General features: G+C 37.1%; 1 protein-coding gene across 4 annotated transcripts in view; it reads right to left on the bottom strand.

Moving 5' to 3' along the window:
- OSBPL1A (oxysterol binding protein like 1A) overlaps positions 1–13,878 on the bottom strand; it is an 88,357-nt gene that overhangs the window by 24,057 nt on the left and 50,422 nt on the right. For all 4 annotated transcript variants that reach the window (XM_070747643.1, XM_070747645.1, XM_070747644.1 and 1 more), the window contains 2 exons: positions 11,970–12,132; positions 7,602–7,758 (listed from right to left, as the gene is read on the bottom strand). In XM_070747643.1, the coding sequence (XP_070603744.1) occupies positions 7,602–7,758; positions 11,970–12,132 (320 nt within the window). The remainder of the gene's footprint in view (positions 1–7,601; positions 7,759–11,969; positions 12,133–13,878) is intronic.

The raw sequence follows: 13,878 nt of genomic DNA on the forward strand, positions 1-13,878 counted from the left end.
GAGGCGTTCTTAGGTAGAGGTACCACTGTAAAGGGCAGTACATTACAGTTGTATCTTTTTTTCTTCACTTCGCTATTAGCATGCACGAGAAGATATTATGAAAGGAGCAAAATAGTAACAAAATAAATTATTTATAAATTTTTAGTTGATAAAACACCTTTTATTTTATATTACTGGCATATAAATTTAATAAATAAAGAAAACATAAGATTATGGTTTTAATTTCAGTATACACATTTTTTTTCATGATTAGAGAAGACAAACTACCACAAAATTATGTTTGCTTTTGCAATACTGTAAAGAATACACATTAGTATCACAACCTAGAAAAGGGACATGTTGTCCATTAAAAATTAATGCATCAGAAGTGCTTCAAACTTAATTATTCCAAATATTTATGGCAATCCCCCATAACTGTTTTCAAACCATTAAAATAAGAATTGTGATAAAAATATTTCAAATTGTCTAAAATGTTTTGGCAAGCTAAATATGCTTAGAGTATACTAAATTGGGCGGATCAATTTGAACAAAAGGATAGAATATAAAAAAGCAAGGGATTGTTGAATAGCGAATGCTCATGATAACTGAGGAAAAAACATTCAATTAAGTTGGTTTGCAGCTTAATGGTCACATAGCGAGACTCTTGATAGGAGAGTCCAATGGCAGGATATAAATGAAATGAACCAATAAAGTAAAATAAAAGAAACAGCAATCTTTCAGCCATAAATTCAAGATATTGTTTTAGATGAATCTCTCTCCTTTATATAATCACATTTGAGTGTCATTCCCATAAAAATGGCCACTTTCAATGTTTGCAAAAGGTTTTGACCCAGAGAGGGTGGGTATTGGGTGTGGCAACTGTAGTGCTGCAAATAGCTGAAAAGCATTTTTTGTATTCATAGCATTGGGGAAAGTTGCAGAGTTCTGTATTCTATTTTTAAAACTATGTTAAGATCATTTCATAGCTTATACAGTGATACCTTGTCTTACAAACTTAATTGGTTCCGGGATGAGGTTCTTAAGGTGAAAAGTTTGTAAGACGAAACAATGTTTCCCATAGGAAACAATGGAAAAGTGATTAATGTGTGCAAGCCCCAAATTCACCACTTTTGCCAGCAGAAGCGCCCGTTTTTGCGCTGCTGGGATTCCCCTGAGGCTCTCCTCCATGGGAAACCCCACCTCTGGACTTCTGTGTTTTTGCGATGCTGCAGGGGAATCCCAGCATCGCAAAAATGAGCGCTTTGCTGGCAACGGAAGTCCAGAGGTGGAGTTTCCCAGTAAAGAGAGCATCAGTGAAATTGCAGCATCGCAAAAACACCGAAGTCCTCGAAACCCCACCTCCGGACTTCTGTTGCCAGCGAAGCGCCCATTTTTGCACTGCTAGGATTCCCCTGCAGCATTGCAAAAACGCGGAAGTCTGGAGGTGGTGTTTCCCATGGAGGGGAGGTTCAGGGGAATTCTAGCAGTGCAAAAACAGGCACGCTGGCAACAGAAGTTTGGAGGCGGGGCATGCGAGTGGTGTCGGCTTGGGTTTGTAAGGTGAAAATAGTTTGTAAGAAGAGGCAAAAAAATCTTAAACCCCGGGTTTGTATCTCAAAAAGTTTGTATGATGAGGCGTTTGTAAGACGAGGTATCACTGTACTAAAGTTTTCATGTACTTTCTGCCTCAAAATGGCAGTCACCCATATAATCAGCCATTGGTCAACGGGGATCATGGGTGTGACAGAATAAGGAACTGTGATATCTCAGATATTTTGGGGTGAAAGGCTCTTTAATATGTGAAACAGAACTATTGTTGTTGTTTTCATTATTACTGAACAGAATCAACTACAAAATGTTGTAATAGTGTTTTAAAACAAATAGGTACCTGGTAATTTTTTTCAGGATATTCCATTTCATCCCTTTTATTTTTCTTCTTCAACTGTCAGAATTTGTGGCCTTTGTTTCGTTTTCTTTCTCCCCCTTTTCTGCCAAGCTTTCATTGGAAATCTTCATTTCTTCTTCTCATGCTCTTTGGGTCTCAATGGTAATGCTACTCAGAGAATAAACTTCATAGACATGCCAAAAAGGCAAACATCTGGTCCTGATCAAAATTAGGAATTTCTAATGAAAATTCCCTTTTGAAATAGTGAAGCTGGTAAGACAATGTTTCCCATCAAGTGGAAAGTATTGGTTTTGTTCTTTAGGGTGGACATTCGATTCAGAGCAGTAGCCGTCAATGTTGGTCATAGTTTTAATTTTGCAAATATTCCTGGTATTCTCAGCTTCTTCAACCACGTGATTTCAATATTACATATACAGTATACAGAAATATAGAACATGAATACTACTGTATCTCAGTAGCTTATTAATAATACAAAATTATACGTGACCCACGAGGGTAAAAAAAGCACAGGAAAACAAATGTGAGTTTCGTTTAAGCTCCACCACTGTTCATATCCAAGTCCATCTCTATCAGATATTTACACACAACACTTTCAGGATGTCTTTTGCCTAATTGTGAGTTGTATGACTATCGAACTCTGCTCAAAATAACAAATAATTCTTGGTTGAATATATTTGCAAATCCTGGTCTGCTTTACCATAGCTTTAAATATCTGAAACTAGAATTTTAGCTTGATTTATTCTGCCACCTCTTGCTTAGTTACAAAAGTACTTAGCAATTGCAGTTATTTATTCAGTTATTGAAAACTTTGTGGCCCTATTTCTTCTTGTTTCTTCTTCAGTATAAGATTATTAAATCTCTCTCTCCCACTAGATCAATTTTTATAGAAGGCAAACTAAAGATGCATAGACAATACATAGACAGGCAGATAAACATGTAAAATACAGAGAGTTCCTATTAAAGCATGTCCACACGTACAAAATCCCTCAAAAATATGCCAGCAAATCCATGTTACAAGCAAGTATTATCTCTCTGTGTGTCTTTCTCTCTTTGTGCGTGTGTGTATATACATATACATATATGTAAATGTATGTATCTGCCTGCCTGCCTATCTATTGATATGCACACACACAGTTATACAAAAGACTTATTCTACCCACTCAAGCCCCCAACAAAAAAATCCAAAGCCAAAACAATCTGTACATATAAATTTTACCTTCCAAAATGCATTAAAAAAACCCCAGCCCCTCAATCTTTAACTTATTCCAACACTAAATTGACTTTCCCAGCTTTGGGGTATTTGTATACCAATGGAACAAATGACAGGAAGCTATTGAAACCATTTCATTTATTTGGTTTGTTGAGCAATCTGACTTGCTCAGCAAATCCTTAATAACAAATCCTGATTAGAATGATAGCCATTAAAAGTTATTTCTTATATTTTTTTTCCATTCCATGTCGCTTTACACTCAGACCAATTAGGAACAAGCTTTTCACTCTGATGTTTGTTTTAATCTAGGTATGAGGTATGAGGTATGACAAGACTAACTCTGTCTTGTCTTCAAAACAGAATAGCTTGCTTCGCTGTTCATTTCACTCTACATTTTACTGCTTTGGCCTAAATGTGAAGAAACCAACTTGTACGGTGGCGTTTTCCACAGAAAGCGCTGTAATCTACAGGAATCAAAGAAGAGGAAGGCAGAAAGAACCTTATCTGTTCTATCATTAATTTCTGGTCTCACTGACAAATGGCACTGCTTCACAGAAGACAAATAAATAAACCAACCATCGATACCATCAACAAAGCACTTATGGACAAAGAAAGTGTGCATGGGAGCAGTAAAAATCCAACTACCTATTCTTAGGTACTTCCTGGAGCAATCCAAATTCAAATTTGGATGCTTGAAATAGTAACTGGCCCAAAAAAATCACTCAATTTTAATACATTTCACAGAGTGGTTCAGACAACAGTGTAGGTAGGAAATATATTATCTCTCATCAAATACAGATGTGACAGCTAGGTTTTACACAATCTATAAAGAGAACTATTTTTTTTAATCAAATAAAACTTAAATGTTTACTGTAATTGTATTAATATTGTATATAGTTTAGCTAGTTTGCTGTACTGATTAAGGTCCTTGCCTAGGAATCAGGAGACTGGGAAGTCCTGCCTTGGGCAAAGAAAGTTGGATGGATGACTTTGGGGCAGTGACTCCATCTCAGCCTAACCACCTCATAGACCTATTATGGGGGAAAAGGAGGAAGGAATGTTATGTATGTTTGCTGCCTTTATTATAAATTAATAAAGGTAGGATAAAAAAAATCTGAAAAATAAAAAACATTTACTTTGAGAAGCTCATAATTAAATGTGTTTCTTGGCTTATAGATTCAGTAATTTTGAAATAATATTATTTAATATGTCTTTCCAGTTTTCTTTTGCAATGATTTTTAAAGAAGTGTTTAAAAAGGTTTTACAGTATCTTTTTCCCCCCCTAAGTGGAATCATATACTTCTGTCAGTAGAAATATTTTCAATGGATAGGATCAGTATCTATAATCAGTGCCCCTGTCTACTCTGGGCTGGTACCAACATATCTCCAGGACCGCCTTCTGCTGCACGAATCCCAACGACCGATTAGGTCCCACAGAGTTGACCTTCTCCGGGTCCCGTCGACTAAACAATGCCGTTTGGCAGGACCCAGGGGAAGAGCCTTCTCTGTGGCGGCCCCAACCCTCTCAAACCAGCTCCCCCCAGAGATTACAACTGTCCCCACCCTCCTTGCCTTTCGTAAACTCCTTAAAACCTACCTCTGCCGTCAGGCATGGGGGAATTGAAATATCTTCCCCGGGCCTATACAGTTTATGCATGGTATGTTTGTGTATATGTTTGTTTTTAATAATGGGGTTTTTAGTCTTTTTTTTCTTAAATTATTAGATTTGTTGTACATTGGTTTATTATTGCTGTGAGCCCCCCAAGTCTACGGAGAGGGGCGGCATACAAATCTAATAAACAAACAAACAAACAGAGCAAATTTTGAGGATGCATAAAAATTGTATTCCCTAACCAAAAATGTCACAATAGTTTGAACACTAAGATTGCAGCCATATCTCTCTTTTGTGTGGAACATAAACAATACTACAGTTGTTGTCATAATAGGTATTTATTACTTTCACCTAAAATATGTTTAGAATTAAAACAAAGTAGCTGTACATGTGCAGTAACATATCTTGCTTGTACCCAAATACACAATTATAAATACCCCACCCCCTGTGATAAAACATTCACATATTTATGCTACAAATGCAGCGTAATTAGATGACAAGACAAGCAACCCGTATAAAAAATCCCAAGATAATTAGAAACAGCTTTATCTCCTTGGGGAAGTTTGCTGCAAAGCAAAATTTAGACTTGTTTTCCCACAGAGGCATAACAATCGACATCAATATGCATGCAGACATATGCCAGATAAAGAGATGAAATACTGCAAATATAGTTTGGAATAGGGCATTCACCAATAATTCAAATGCACGAATGCGGCTCAATATTACTTCTCAAGAAATATGCTAGCTCAATGGTTTCAAAATGCGATCCCAAATCCACAAAAAGCCAGTAATAATCTTTAATTGTTGATAAATACAGAAGAAAAAAAAGGGAAAGGAGGAAAAAATGGGACAAGATTAGAGAGGTGGAAATGTAATGATCCAAAAGCATAATGAGAGACATCTGTAGTGGAAAGTAAAGAAACCTCAGAGGAATAGGAAACAAGAGCCTGGAGGCTCCAATCACCTCTTGTTTACAATTTTGGCAATGGCATTTTACAATGTTTTATGGACACTTGCCAAATTACGGCTTGCTTCTAACGCTTAAAACAACATTGAAATTACCACTGCTTGTTTGCGCGGAAAAAGCAGCCAACTGTCTTAAGAAACTTAATTATTATTTATCTAGCATATTGCAGGTCAGAGGATGTAGGCATTTTAGGGATATTATTGGAATGATACAGGATACTGTTATACAGGAATTTTAAAAAATATAATATAAATTTTTAGTGCAGGGGAAAACGTGAACGCATATTACTATCTAGTGATACTGTATTTTTCAGAGTGTAAGACGCACCCCCCCCCCCCAAAAAAAACATAGAATTGACATAGATTGACAGCAGAAAAAGACCTCATGGTCCATCTAGTCTGCCCTTATACAATTTCTTGTATTTTATCTTAGGATGGATATACTGTATGTTTATCCCAGGCATGTTTAAATTCAGTTACTGTGGATTTACCAACCACATTTGCTGGAAGTTTGTTCTAAGCATCTACTACTCTTTCAGTAAAAAAGAGGCTGAAAATTTGGGTGCACCTTATACTCCGAATGTAGCTTTTACTAAGCTTTTTTTTAGCCCTGACAAGGCGCTAAAACCATCTTCCCTGCTTTGCTAGCAAAGCAATCTTCCCTTTGCCTGCTTCTTTCATTACGGCTTCTTTTGACAGTCAGCTGAGCATTTTTTCAGCCCTAACAAGGTGCTAACAGTGAAGTGATCTTCTGTGGTTTGCTAACAAAGCAAATTATCTGCTTGCCTGATTTTCTCATTGTTTCTCTCTGAAGAGATAGAGAAGTTAAATGTTTTAGAAACTGTTTTTTATCTACAACTAGGGGATAAAAAGCAAGCACGCGGGCTCAAAACCAGTAAAATTAATATGCTGAAGCTGACCAGACTTAAGACTAGCCAGATGAATGCCTGGTAGGCAGATAATTTCCCCCCTATTTTTCTCCCCCAAAACTAAGATGCGTCTTACACTCTGGTGCATCTTAATACTCCAAAAATACAGTAATTAAATGAGATAAGAAAAATTCCTCGCTTCATAACCATTTCAACTTGCTTCTTCCTCCAGCTCTATTCAAGATCATTAGTGAAGTTATCAAAGTTTCCACTTGTCTTTCGTTATAGCTATACTGTCCTCTGAACAGAATGCATTACCGAAGCCAGCCATAAATATTCAGCTGTTAATAGATATGTGACATCAGGCTAACTTGCTTACATATGTCCTATTTTCATTATATGAGAAAAAAAAAACCTACTATGAAAAGCAGAATAACCAATGAAAAGTAGAGATTCCTTTTAACTGTATGCAAATTGGAAGGGAAAAAGTACAGGTATTAAATTATAGTGAAACCTGAGAAACTAGTATCTGTTACATGTAACGGAGGAACTATTGTTCTTTGTCATAGATAAAAAGAACAGATGAAGGAGCAATACCTGAATGCAACTACCAAGGGTCACATTTTTTTTAACCTCTTAATGTTTTTTCCCCCTCAACATATATTGAAATTATAGATTAGCTCTAATTGGTATAAACAGATGGAGCAGATCAAGTAACTGGAAAGTAAAAAAAGCAGCAGTGACACATTAAAAAAACATGAAGAAATAAGAGACAGTATTGATTTTAATAAGACTAATTTCAATGAATTAGAAATGTGCACTGTTAAGAATTCCTCTATATAGTTTGCATCATGATCAAGTCATAATATTGTTCATTTAAAAATTTTCCAATATTCATCAAAAAGAAAAATGTTCCTGTTAAGGTGCAGCTGTTATTGTTCTTCTCTGTTTTCCAGAGAAGAGGCAGCAATATCCCCAATTATCTGTTAGAGGTATTAGATGAGCTTTTGTCAGCACAGCAATAGAGGCTACCTCTCAGGACACTAGGCGAAACCATACCTGTGTTTTTTAATGCCATTTGATAGAGTCTCTCGGTTTTTATTTGCTTTTTCTTCAGACATGTTAGCTGTGACGGTGTTGCTAGAGTCCTCGCTGTTTTCCAGTGAGAAGCTAGTCACGGTTTCAAATCCAGTAAATGATATTTCAGATTCTGAATCTGCAAGATAGACAAGTGTCAATTTGTTCTGCCGAGCTCTCTGGTAGGAGCCTCCCGAAAATTCAAGAGTACAAATTTCAGACACACACACGTTTGAAAATTCAAAACAATGTTCTTTATCCCAAAATTCAAAATAAACTAAGCACTCTTTTTGTACTGCAAAGAGCACTCGTCCCCAAACAACCCGGTAGTCTGTACAATTAACCTTAAGCAGTCATTAAGTACTTAGCTAGAAGCTGTGAAGAAACTTCAAACTCCTTCTTCTTCCAAGGAAGTGAGACACACACGCACACACACACTGCTCTGCTTTGTTTTCAAAGGCGTGAAAAATCAAAAAAGTCCAGAAACCAGCAACACAGGATTCCTGACCAACTGCGATCAGATACTCTTCCACAACCGCCAAACCCACATGCTGCTATTTATAGCAGCAGCTAATTACTGGAGCCCCACCCAAACACAGATGGCCGCTCTTATCTCCTGTAATATGTCTTTACTTGGTCTCTTCTATGCATAATTCTGCACTTGCGTGGCTCCAAAACGTCTTCATCCAAATCAATGGAAGATAAGGGAGATTGACTGCCTGGGCTGTGTGCCAACCCCCCCTCTGCTGAGTCACTCCCATCTTCTTCTTCGTCTGAGGAAACTAAACTCTGAACTGACTCTGTCGGCAATAACACAGGCCTGTGACATGTTGAAGTTTCCCCTGTATCCACCTCCACATTATTCCCTGGGGCAAGAGCTGGGCCAGAGCCAACCACAACACAATTTATTAATCTTTCTCAGATTAATTAACAGAATCCTCCTACACAGTCCTCATGCACAGAATTTAATAGCCCTATCAATGTAATATGGATGGTAGCATTTAGAAACATAGAAACATAGAAGATTGACGGCAGAAAAAGACCTCATGCTCCATCTAATCTGCCCTTATACTATTTCCTGTATTTTATCTTAGGATGGATATATGTTTATCCCAGGCATGTTTAAATTCAGTTACTGTGGATTTACCGACCACGTCTGCTGGAAGTTTGTTCCAAGCATCTACTACCTCTTTCAGTAAAATAATATTTTCTCACGTTACTTCTACTCTTTCCCCCAACTAACCTCAGATTGTGTCCCCTTGTTCTTGTGTTCACTTTCCTATTGAAAACACTTCTCTCCTGAACCTTATTTAACAGTCAAAGTAGCATGGCTAGAAGTTGTATAACATGTGAGAGTTAAACTGTTCAGCATTAAGGATTGTCACTACATTAAGGTTGCAGGTGAGTGGTTATAGTCATGTTACAGAAACACAGTTGGTAAGGCTATTAAAAGGCTAAACCTAGGCCACAGATGGCAAAACCTTTTTGGTTCACGTACCAAAAGGGTGTGTGTGCATGTTCTAGGATGTGCACACATGCCCACACTCATTCCCTCCGCCCAAGCATGCGTACCTCCCACGCTGCTCCAGCGCACGTGCACAATCCCCTCCCATCGCAACGCATGCACGCAGGCCTCACTGCAGCCTGGGATGGTGGAAAAATGGCCAAACCAGAAGTTCAGAAAAATGGACTTCCTGTTTGACTGTTGTGCTATTTTTTGCACTCTGGTGCCTTCAAGGGAAGCATCCTGAAGCCCCGGAGTGCAAAAACAGCACAACAGAGAAACCAGAAATCCATTTCCCAAAGTTCCAGTTTGCCTGTTGTATTGTTTTTCGCACTCCGGCATTTCAGGAAGCTTCCCTTGAAGGCTCCAGATTGCAGAAAACAGCACAACGGGGAAAACGGAAGTCTGTTTTCATTTAGCTACCGCTCAAACTAGCCCATTGTGGCTAGGAGAAAGAATCTCGGTGGCTGGAGGGGATTTCTCCTCCAGCACCCTGGGCACAATTGAGAAATCTTCCCTCTTTCAGCCACTGAGAACAGTTGTGCCCCTAATATCTCCGGGGCCGCCTTCTGCCGCATGAATCCCAGCGACCAGTTAGGCCCCACAGAGTTGGCCTTCTCCAGGTCCTGTCAACTAAACAATGTCGGCTGGTGGAACCCAGGGGAAGAGCCTTCTCTGTGGTGGCCCCGACCCTCTGGAACCAGCTCCCCCCAGAGACTAGGATTGCCCCCACCCTCCTTGCCTTTTGTAAACTTCTTAAGACCCACCTCTGCTGTCAGGCATGGGGGAATTGAGACATCTTCCCGAGGCCTATATAATTTATGTATGGTATGTTGTGTGTATGTTTTTTAAATTATGGGTTTTTTAGTTTTAAATATTAGATTTGTATTTTATATTGTGTTCTACTATTGCTGTGAGCCGCCCCAAGTCTACGGAGAAGGGCGGCATACAAATGTAATTAAACAATAATAATAATAATAATAATGATGATGATGATGCTCTTCTAGGGCTACACAGCAATTATCACTCTGCTGCTTGCAGCCAGGATTCTGGAGGAGAAATCCCCCCTTTCAGACACCGAGAACAAGCCAGCACAGCCCCCACCCCACTTCTCCCAAGGCAGCATGCCTGCTTCCTGGCTGGCACGACTCTTAAAGATGGTACTTTGGCTTGGATGCTGCTGCTATGGCAGTGTTGCTTGTTCTGGGTGGGCGACAGATTAAACAAATTTTCTCACTTTTCCCTTCTAATAATCACATTCTTAAATCTTTATTTCTATTTCCACTGTATTCTAATTTAATATTCGGTATATGTTATTTACTTATTTAACGCTGCCTCCTTTTCAATTTTTGTCACCCAAGTTATCACAATCATATTTCTCAATTCCTTTTATCCCATTTATATTAAATTAGCATTAAAAACTTTATCTATATTCTTTTTCAAATTGTTCATAAAATTTCACCCAAACTTTATAAAATTCTAAGTGTTCTTTATCTTTAATTTTCATTGTCAATCTATTCATTTCTCCACAGTCAATTATCTTCTTTAGTACGTCTCTCTCAGTTGGTAATCTATTCAATTTCCAGTTTTGTGCATATACTATTCTAGCAGCTGTTACTATATGTACAATTAAGTATGTTTCTTCTTTGTTGAATTTTTCTGGCAGTATGCCCAATAAGAATATTTTGGGTTTTAAATCAATACTTTGTTTTAAAATCTTTTCAATCCGAGTTTGAATCTCTGTCCAATATTTTTTGGTTTCCGTGCAAGTCCACCACATATGGTAAAAGGAGCCAGATATATGATTATACTTCATCAATTTGTTCTTAAACATTTTTGCTATTCTCTCTGGAGACATATGCCATCTATAAAACATCTTATACATATTTTCTTTAAATGCTGTTGCCATTTCGTAAACTACTCAAGACTCATTTATACCGCCAGGCATGGGGGAGTTGAGATATTCCTTCCCCCTAGGCCATTACAAGTTATGCATGGTATGTTTGTGTGTATGTTTGGTTTTATAAAAAGGGTTTTTAGTTGTTTTTATTATTGGATTGTTACATGTTGGTTTTATCATTGTTGTTAGCTGCCCCGAGTCTATGGAGAGGGGCGGCATACAAATCCAATAAATTATTATTATTATTATTATTATTATTATTATTATTATTGTTGTTGTTGTTGTTGTCGTCATTTTATAATTCCTTTGCCATAATTGCTGCCACTTATTTATGTCTATTGTATGTCCTATATGTCTCATCCATTTTATCATCGTCTCTTAAACATATTTTAACATACTCTTAGCATGTTAATTTTTTCTTTCAAATCTAACTGGAAAATCAGATTCATTCATTCATGAAAGTTCATGTAATCAGCGTTTTCATTCCTTGTTCCCAAGTACACTTCCCCTACCCGTAGAACAAAATGGGGCCTAAAGGGTCATCCTAAATAGCCACCAAAATGATAATGCTCTATGCTGTTGGAAAAAACCCAAATATCTTGCCACTTCAGGCAGGATATTTTGTCTTATTCTTTAATAAGACAAATTATGCCCGCCTGAAGAGGCAAGATATCTGGATTTTTTCCAACAGCATAGAGCAAAAGCAATAGCAACATTTGAATCTGATAAATGATTCTATTAGAGTTAACCTGATACACTTTAGTAACATAATCTAATAATTACACGCAACATGTTGTAACCTGTTTTCATAACATTAAGATCTTAATCTGCATTCAATAAATTAAATGAGGATTACAGATTATATATTTGTGTATATCCATTATTAACATCTACATATGTCTATCAATTATAAAGACATTGGTGCAATATATTTTGACACACTTACCAGATATAGCATCATAGAATTGTTCCTCACTAAGGATGCTAACGGGAGGCGAACCTTTGACTACCGATTGCTCTAATTCATGGTGTTCAGTCGCTAGTGTTTCTAGAGCTTCAGATAAGATCTTATTTTTCTCTTGCTCATGCTCCAGTTTCAGATTCCTTACCTATAAGTAGAAACACATATGAATAAAATTTCATCACTCCCAAGAATGTGGGATTAAAAGATATTTCAAGAATACGCTCCAGTTTACAAGCAAACCATGTCAACAAGCTTTAAAAAAGCAGTTTATTTATTTATTTATTTTGCCCAATACACAATGAGGGTTTTAGTGGGTATATATATACTGTATATATATATACTCATAGTAAAATACATGATGAAGGTTATAAAGGAGATACTCATAGTAAAATATATCTAAGAAAGAATAGAAAAGAAGATATAGTAATAGAACATATCAATGAAAGAATAGAAGAAGAGATATAGGAGTAGAGGAAAGGTATAAGAGATATAGGAGAGCAATAGGACAGGGGATGGAAGGCACTCTAGTGCACTTGTACTCGCCCCTTACTGACCTCTTAGGAATCTGGATAGGTCAACCGTAGATAATCTAAAGATAAGTTGTTGGGGGTTTGGGGTAATGAGGTAAATTACGCAGTTGCTTTAGGGTTTTATCACAATTTATCATTTTAGAACATTACAAAACAGAAATGTTTAAGAAAAAAACTTCACTAGGTGAAAACTGACAATTAAATTTAAAGCATTATGAAAAGTAATACATATTTGCACAGTTTAATTATATAGTTATTAAGAACTCCATGTAACATATGGAACTATCCTAGTGAATATTTGCCTCTCTCCGGCAGAACATTTATCTAATGCTTTCAAAAAGCAGACATTTTGCACATTATCTGTTAAACAAGCAAACCCACACTATTTTTCTAGCTTACAAACACAAATGTAAGCAATTGTTATTGGTCTTGAGTAACTCAATTCTAAATAATCTTCTCACCACTCTGAACTTGGGTCATAATTTTACCTGAAGATCAATTTTGTAAATAGGCCAAACTACTGAACAGGCCAAACTTAGAATATGCTGTCCATAGGGGGGGGAAATCCTGGCATTTAATATGAATACTAAGGCTACTTCATAGCAAAGTCATTTTCTAAATCATAATATCAAGTAATTGCTATTATTATTGAACATACTACATTCGTTGTCTAGTTTTTAACGACTCAAACCATATTATGCTAATACTGTAAATGAGCGTTATTACCTGGCAGTTAATTTCCAAGCTCTATTCAGAATGTTGGTACTGATTTTTAAAACTGTCAAAAGGTAGCTTAATATATCATAGATACTTTAGAAGCTTCCAGTATGTGTGTCCTGTAAGGAAACCCTATTTTCAAATTCTTTTATTCGCAGACCTAAAATAGCATTTTCCTAGGAGCTTTTCTGTTGTGGTGTCCTCTACTTCTGGAATTCCATAAGATCCACCTTTTTGATAGTATGGATTTACACTGTTTCTACACATTTTAATAACACATGAACAGTTTTATTCATGATAAAAACTTAAAGAAGCTTTAAGTCCAACTTGCTTAAGAAGCAAAAGCCCTTGCCTTTGTTGTTATACATTAGTCTAAGACAGCTAATTATACAAAACATTTTTATAATATTCTGCCAAGCTATTCAGTAAAAACTCAGAAAAATCTAGTGACAACCCAGCTTGATGTCTAAATTTTAACTAAACATCTATTGGATGATAGCTCCACCCAGTGAAGGGCTACCGTGGACGTGGCTTATGTAGGATGCCTTGCATTTTCTTTCAGTGCAAATTGGGTGCTCTGGGGTAGAGCTCCATTTTTGCTACCCCACTGCGTTCTCCCCTGTCCGGGCAGTAGCCCACCTCTG

Source organism: Erythrolamprus reginae, chromosome 3 (genome assembly GCF_031021105.1).
Source record: "Erythrolamprus reginae isolate rEryReg1 chromosome 3, rEryReg1.hap1, whole genome shotgun sequence".
NCBI lineage: Eukaryota > Metazoa > Chordata > Lepidosauria > Squamata > Dipsadidae > Erythrolamprus > Erythrolamprus reginae.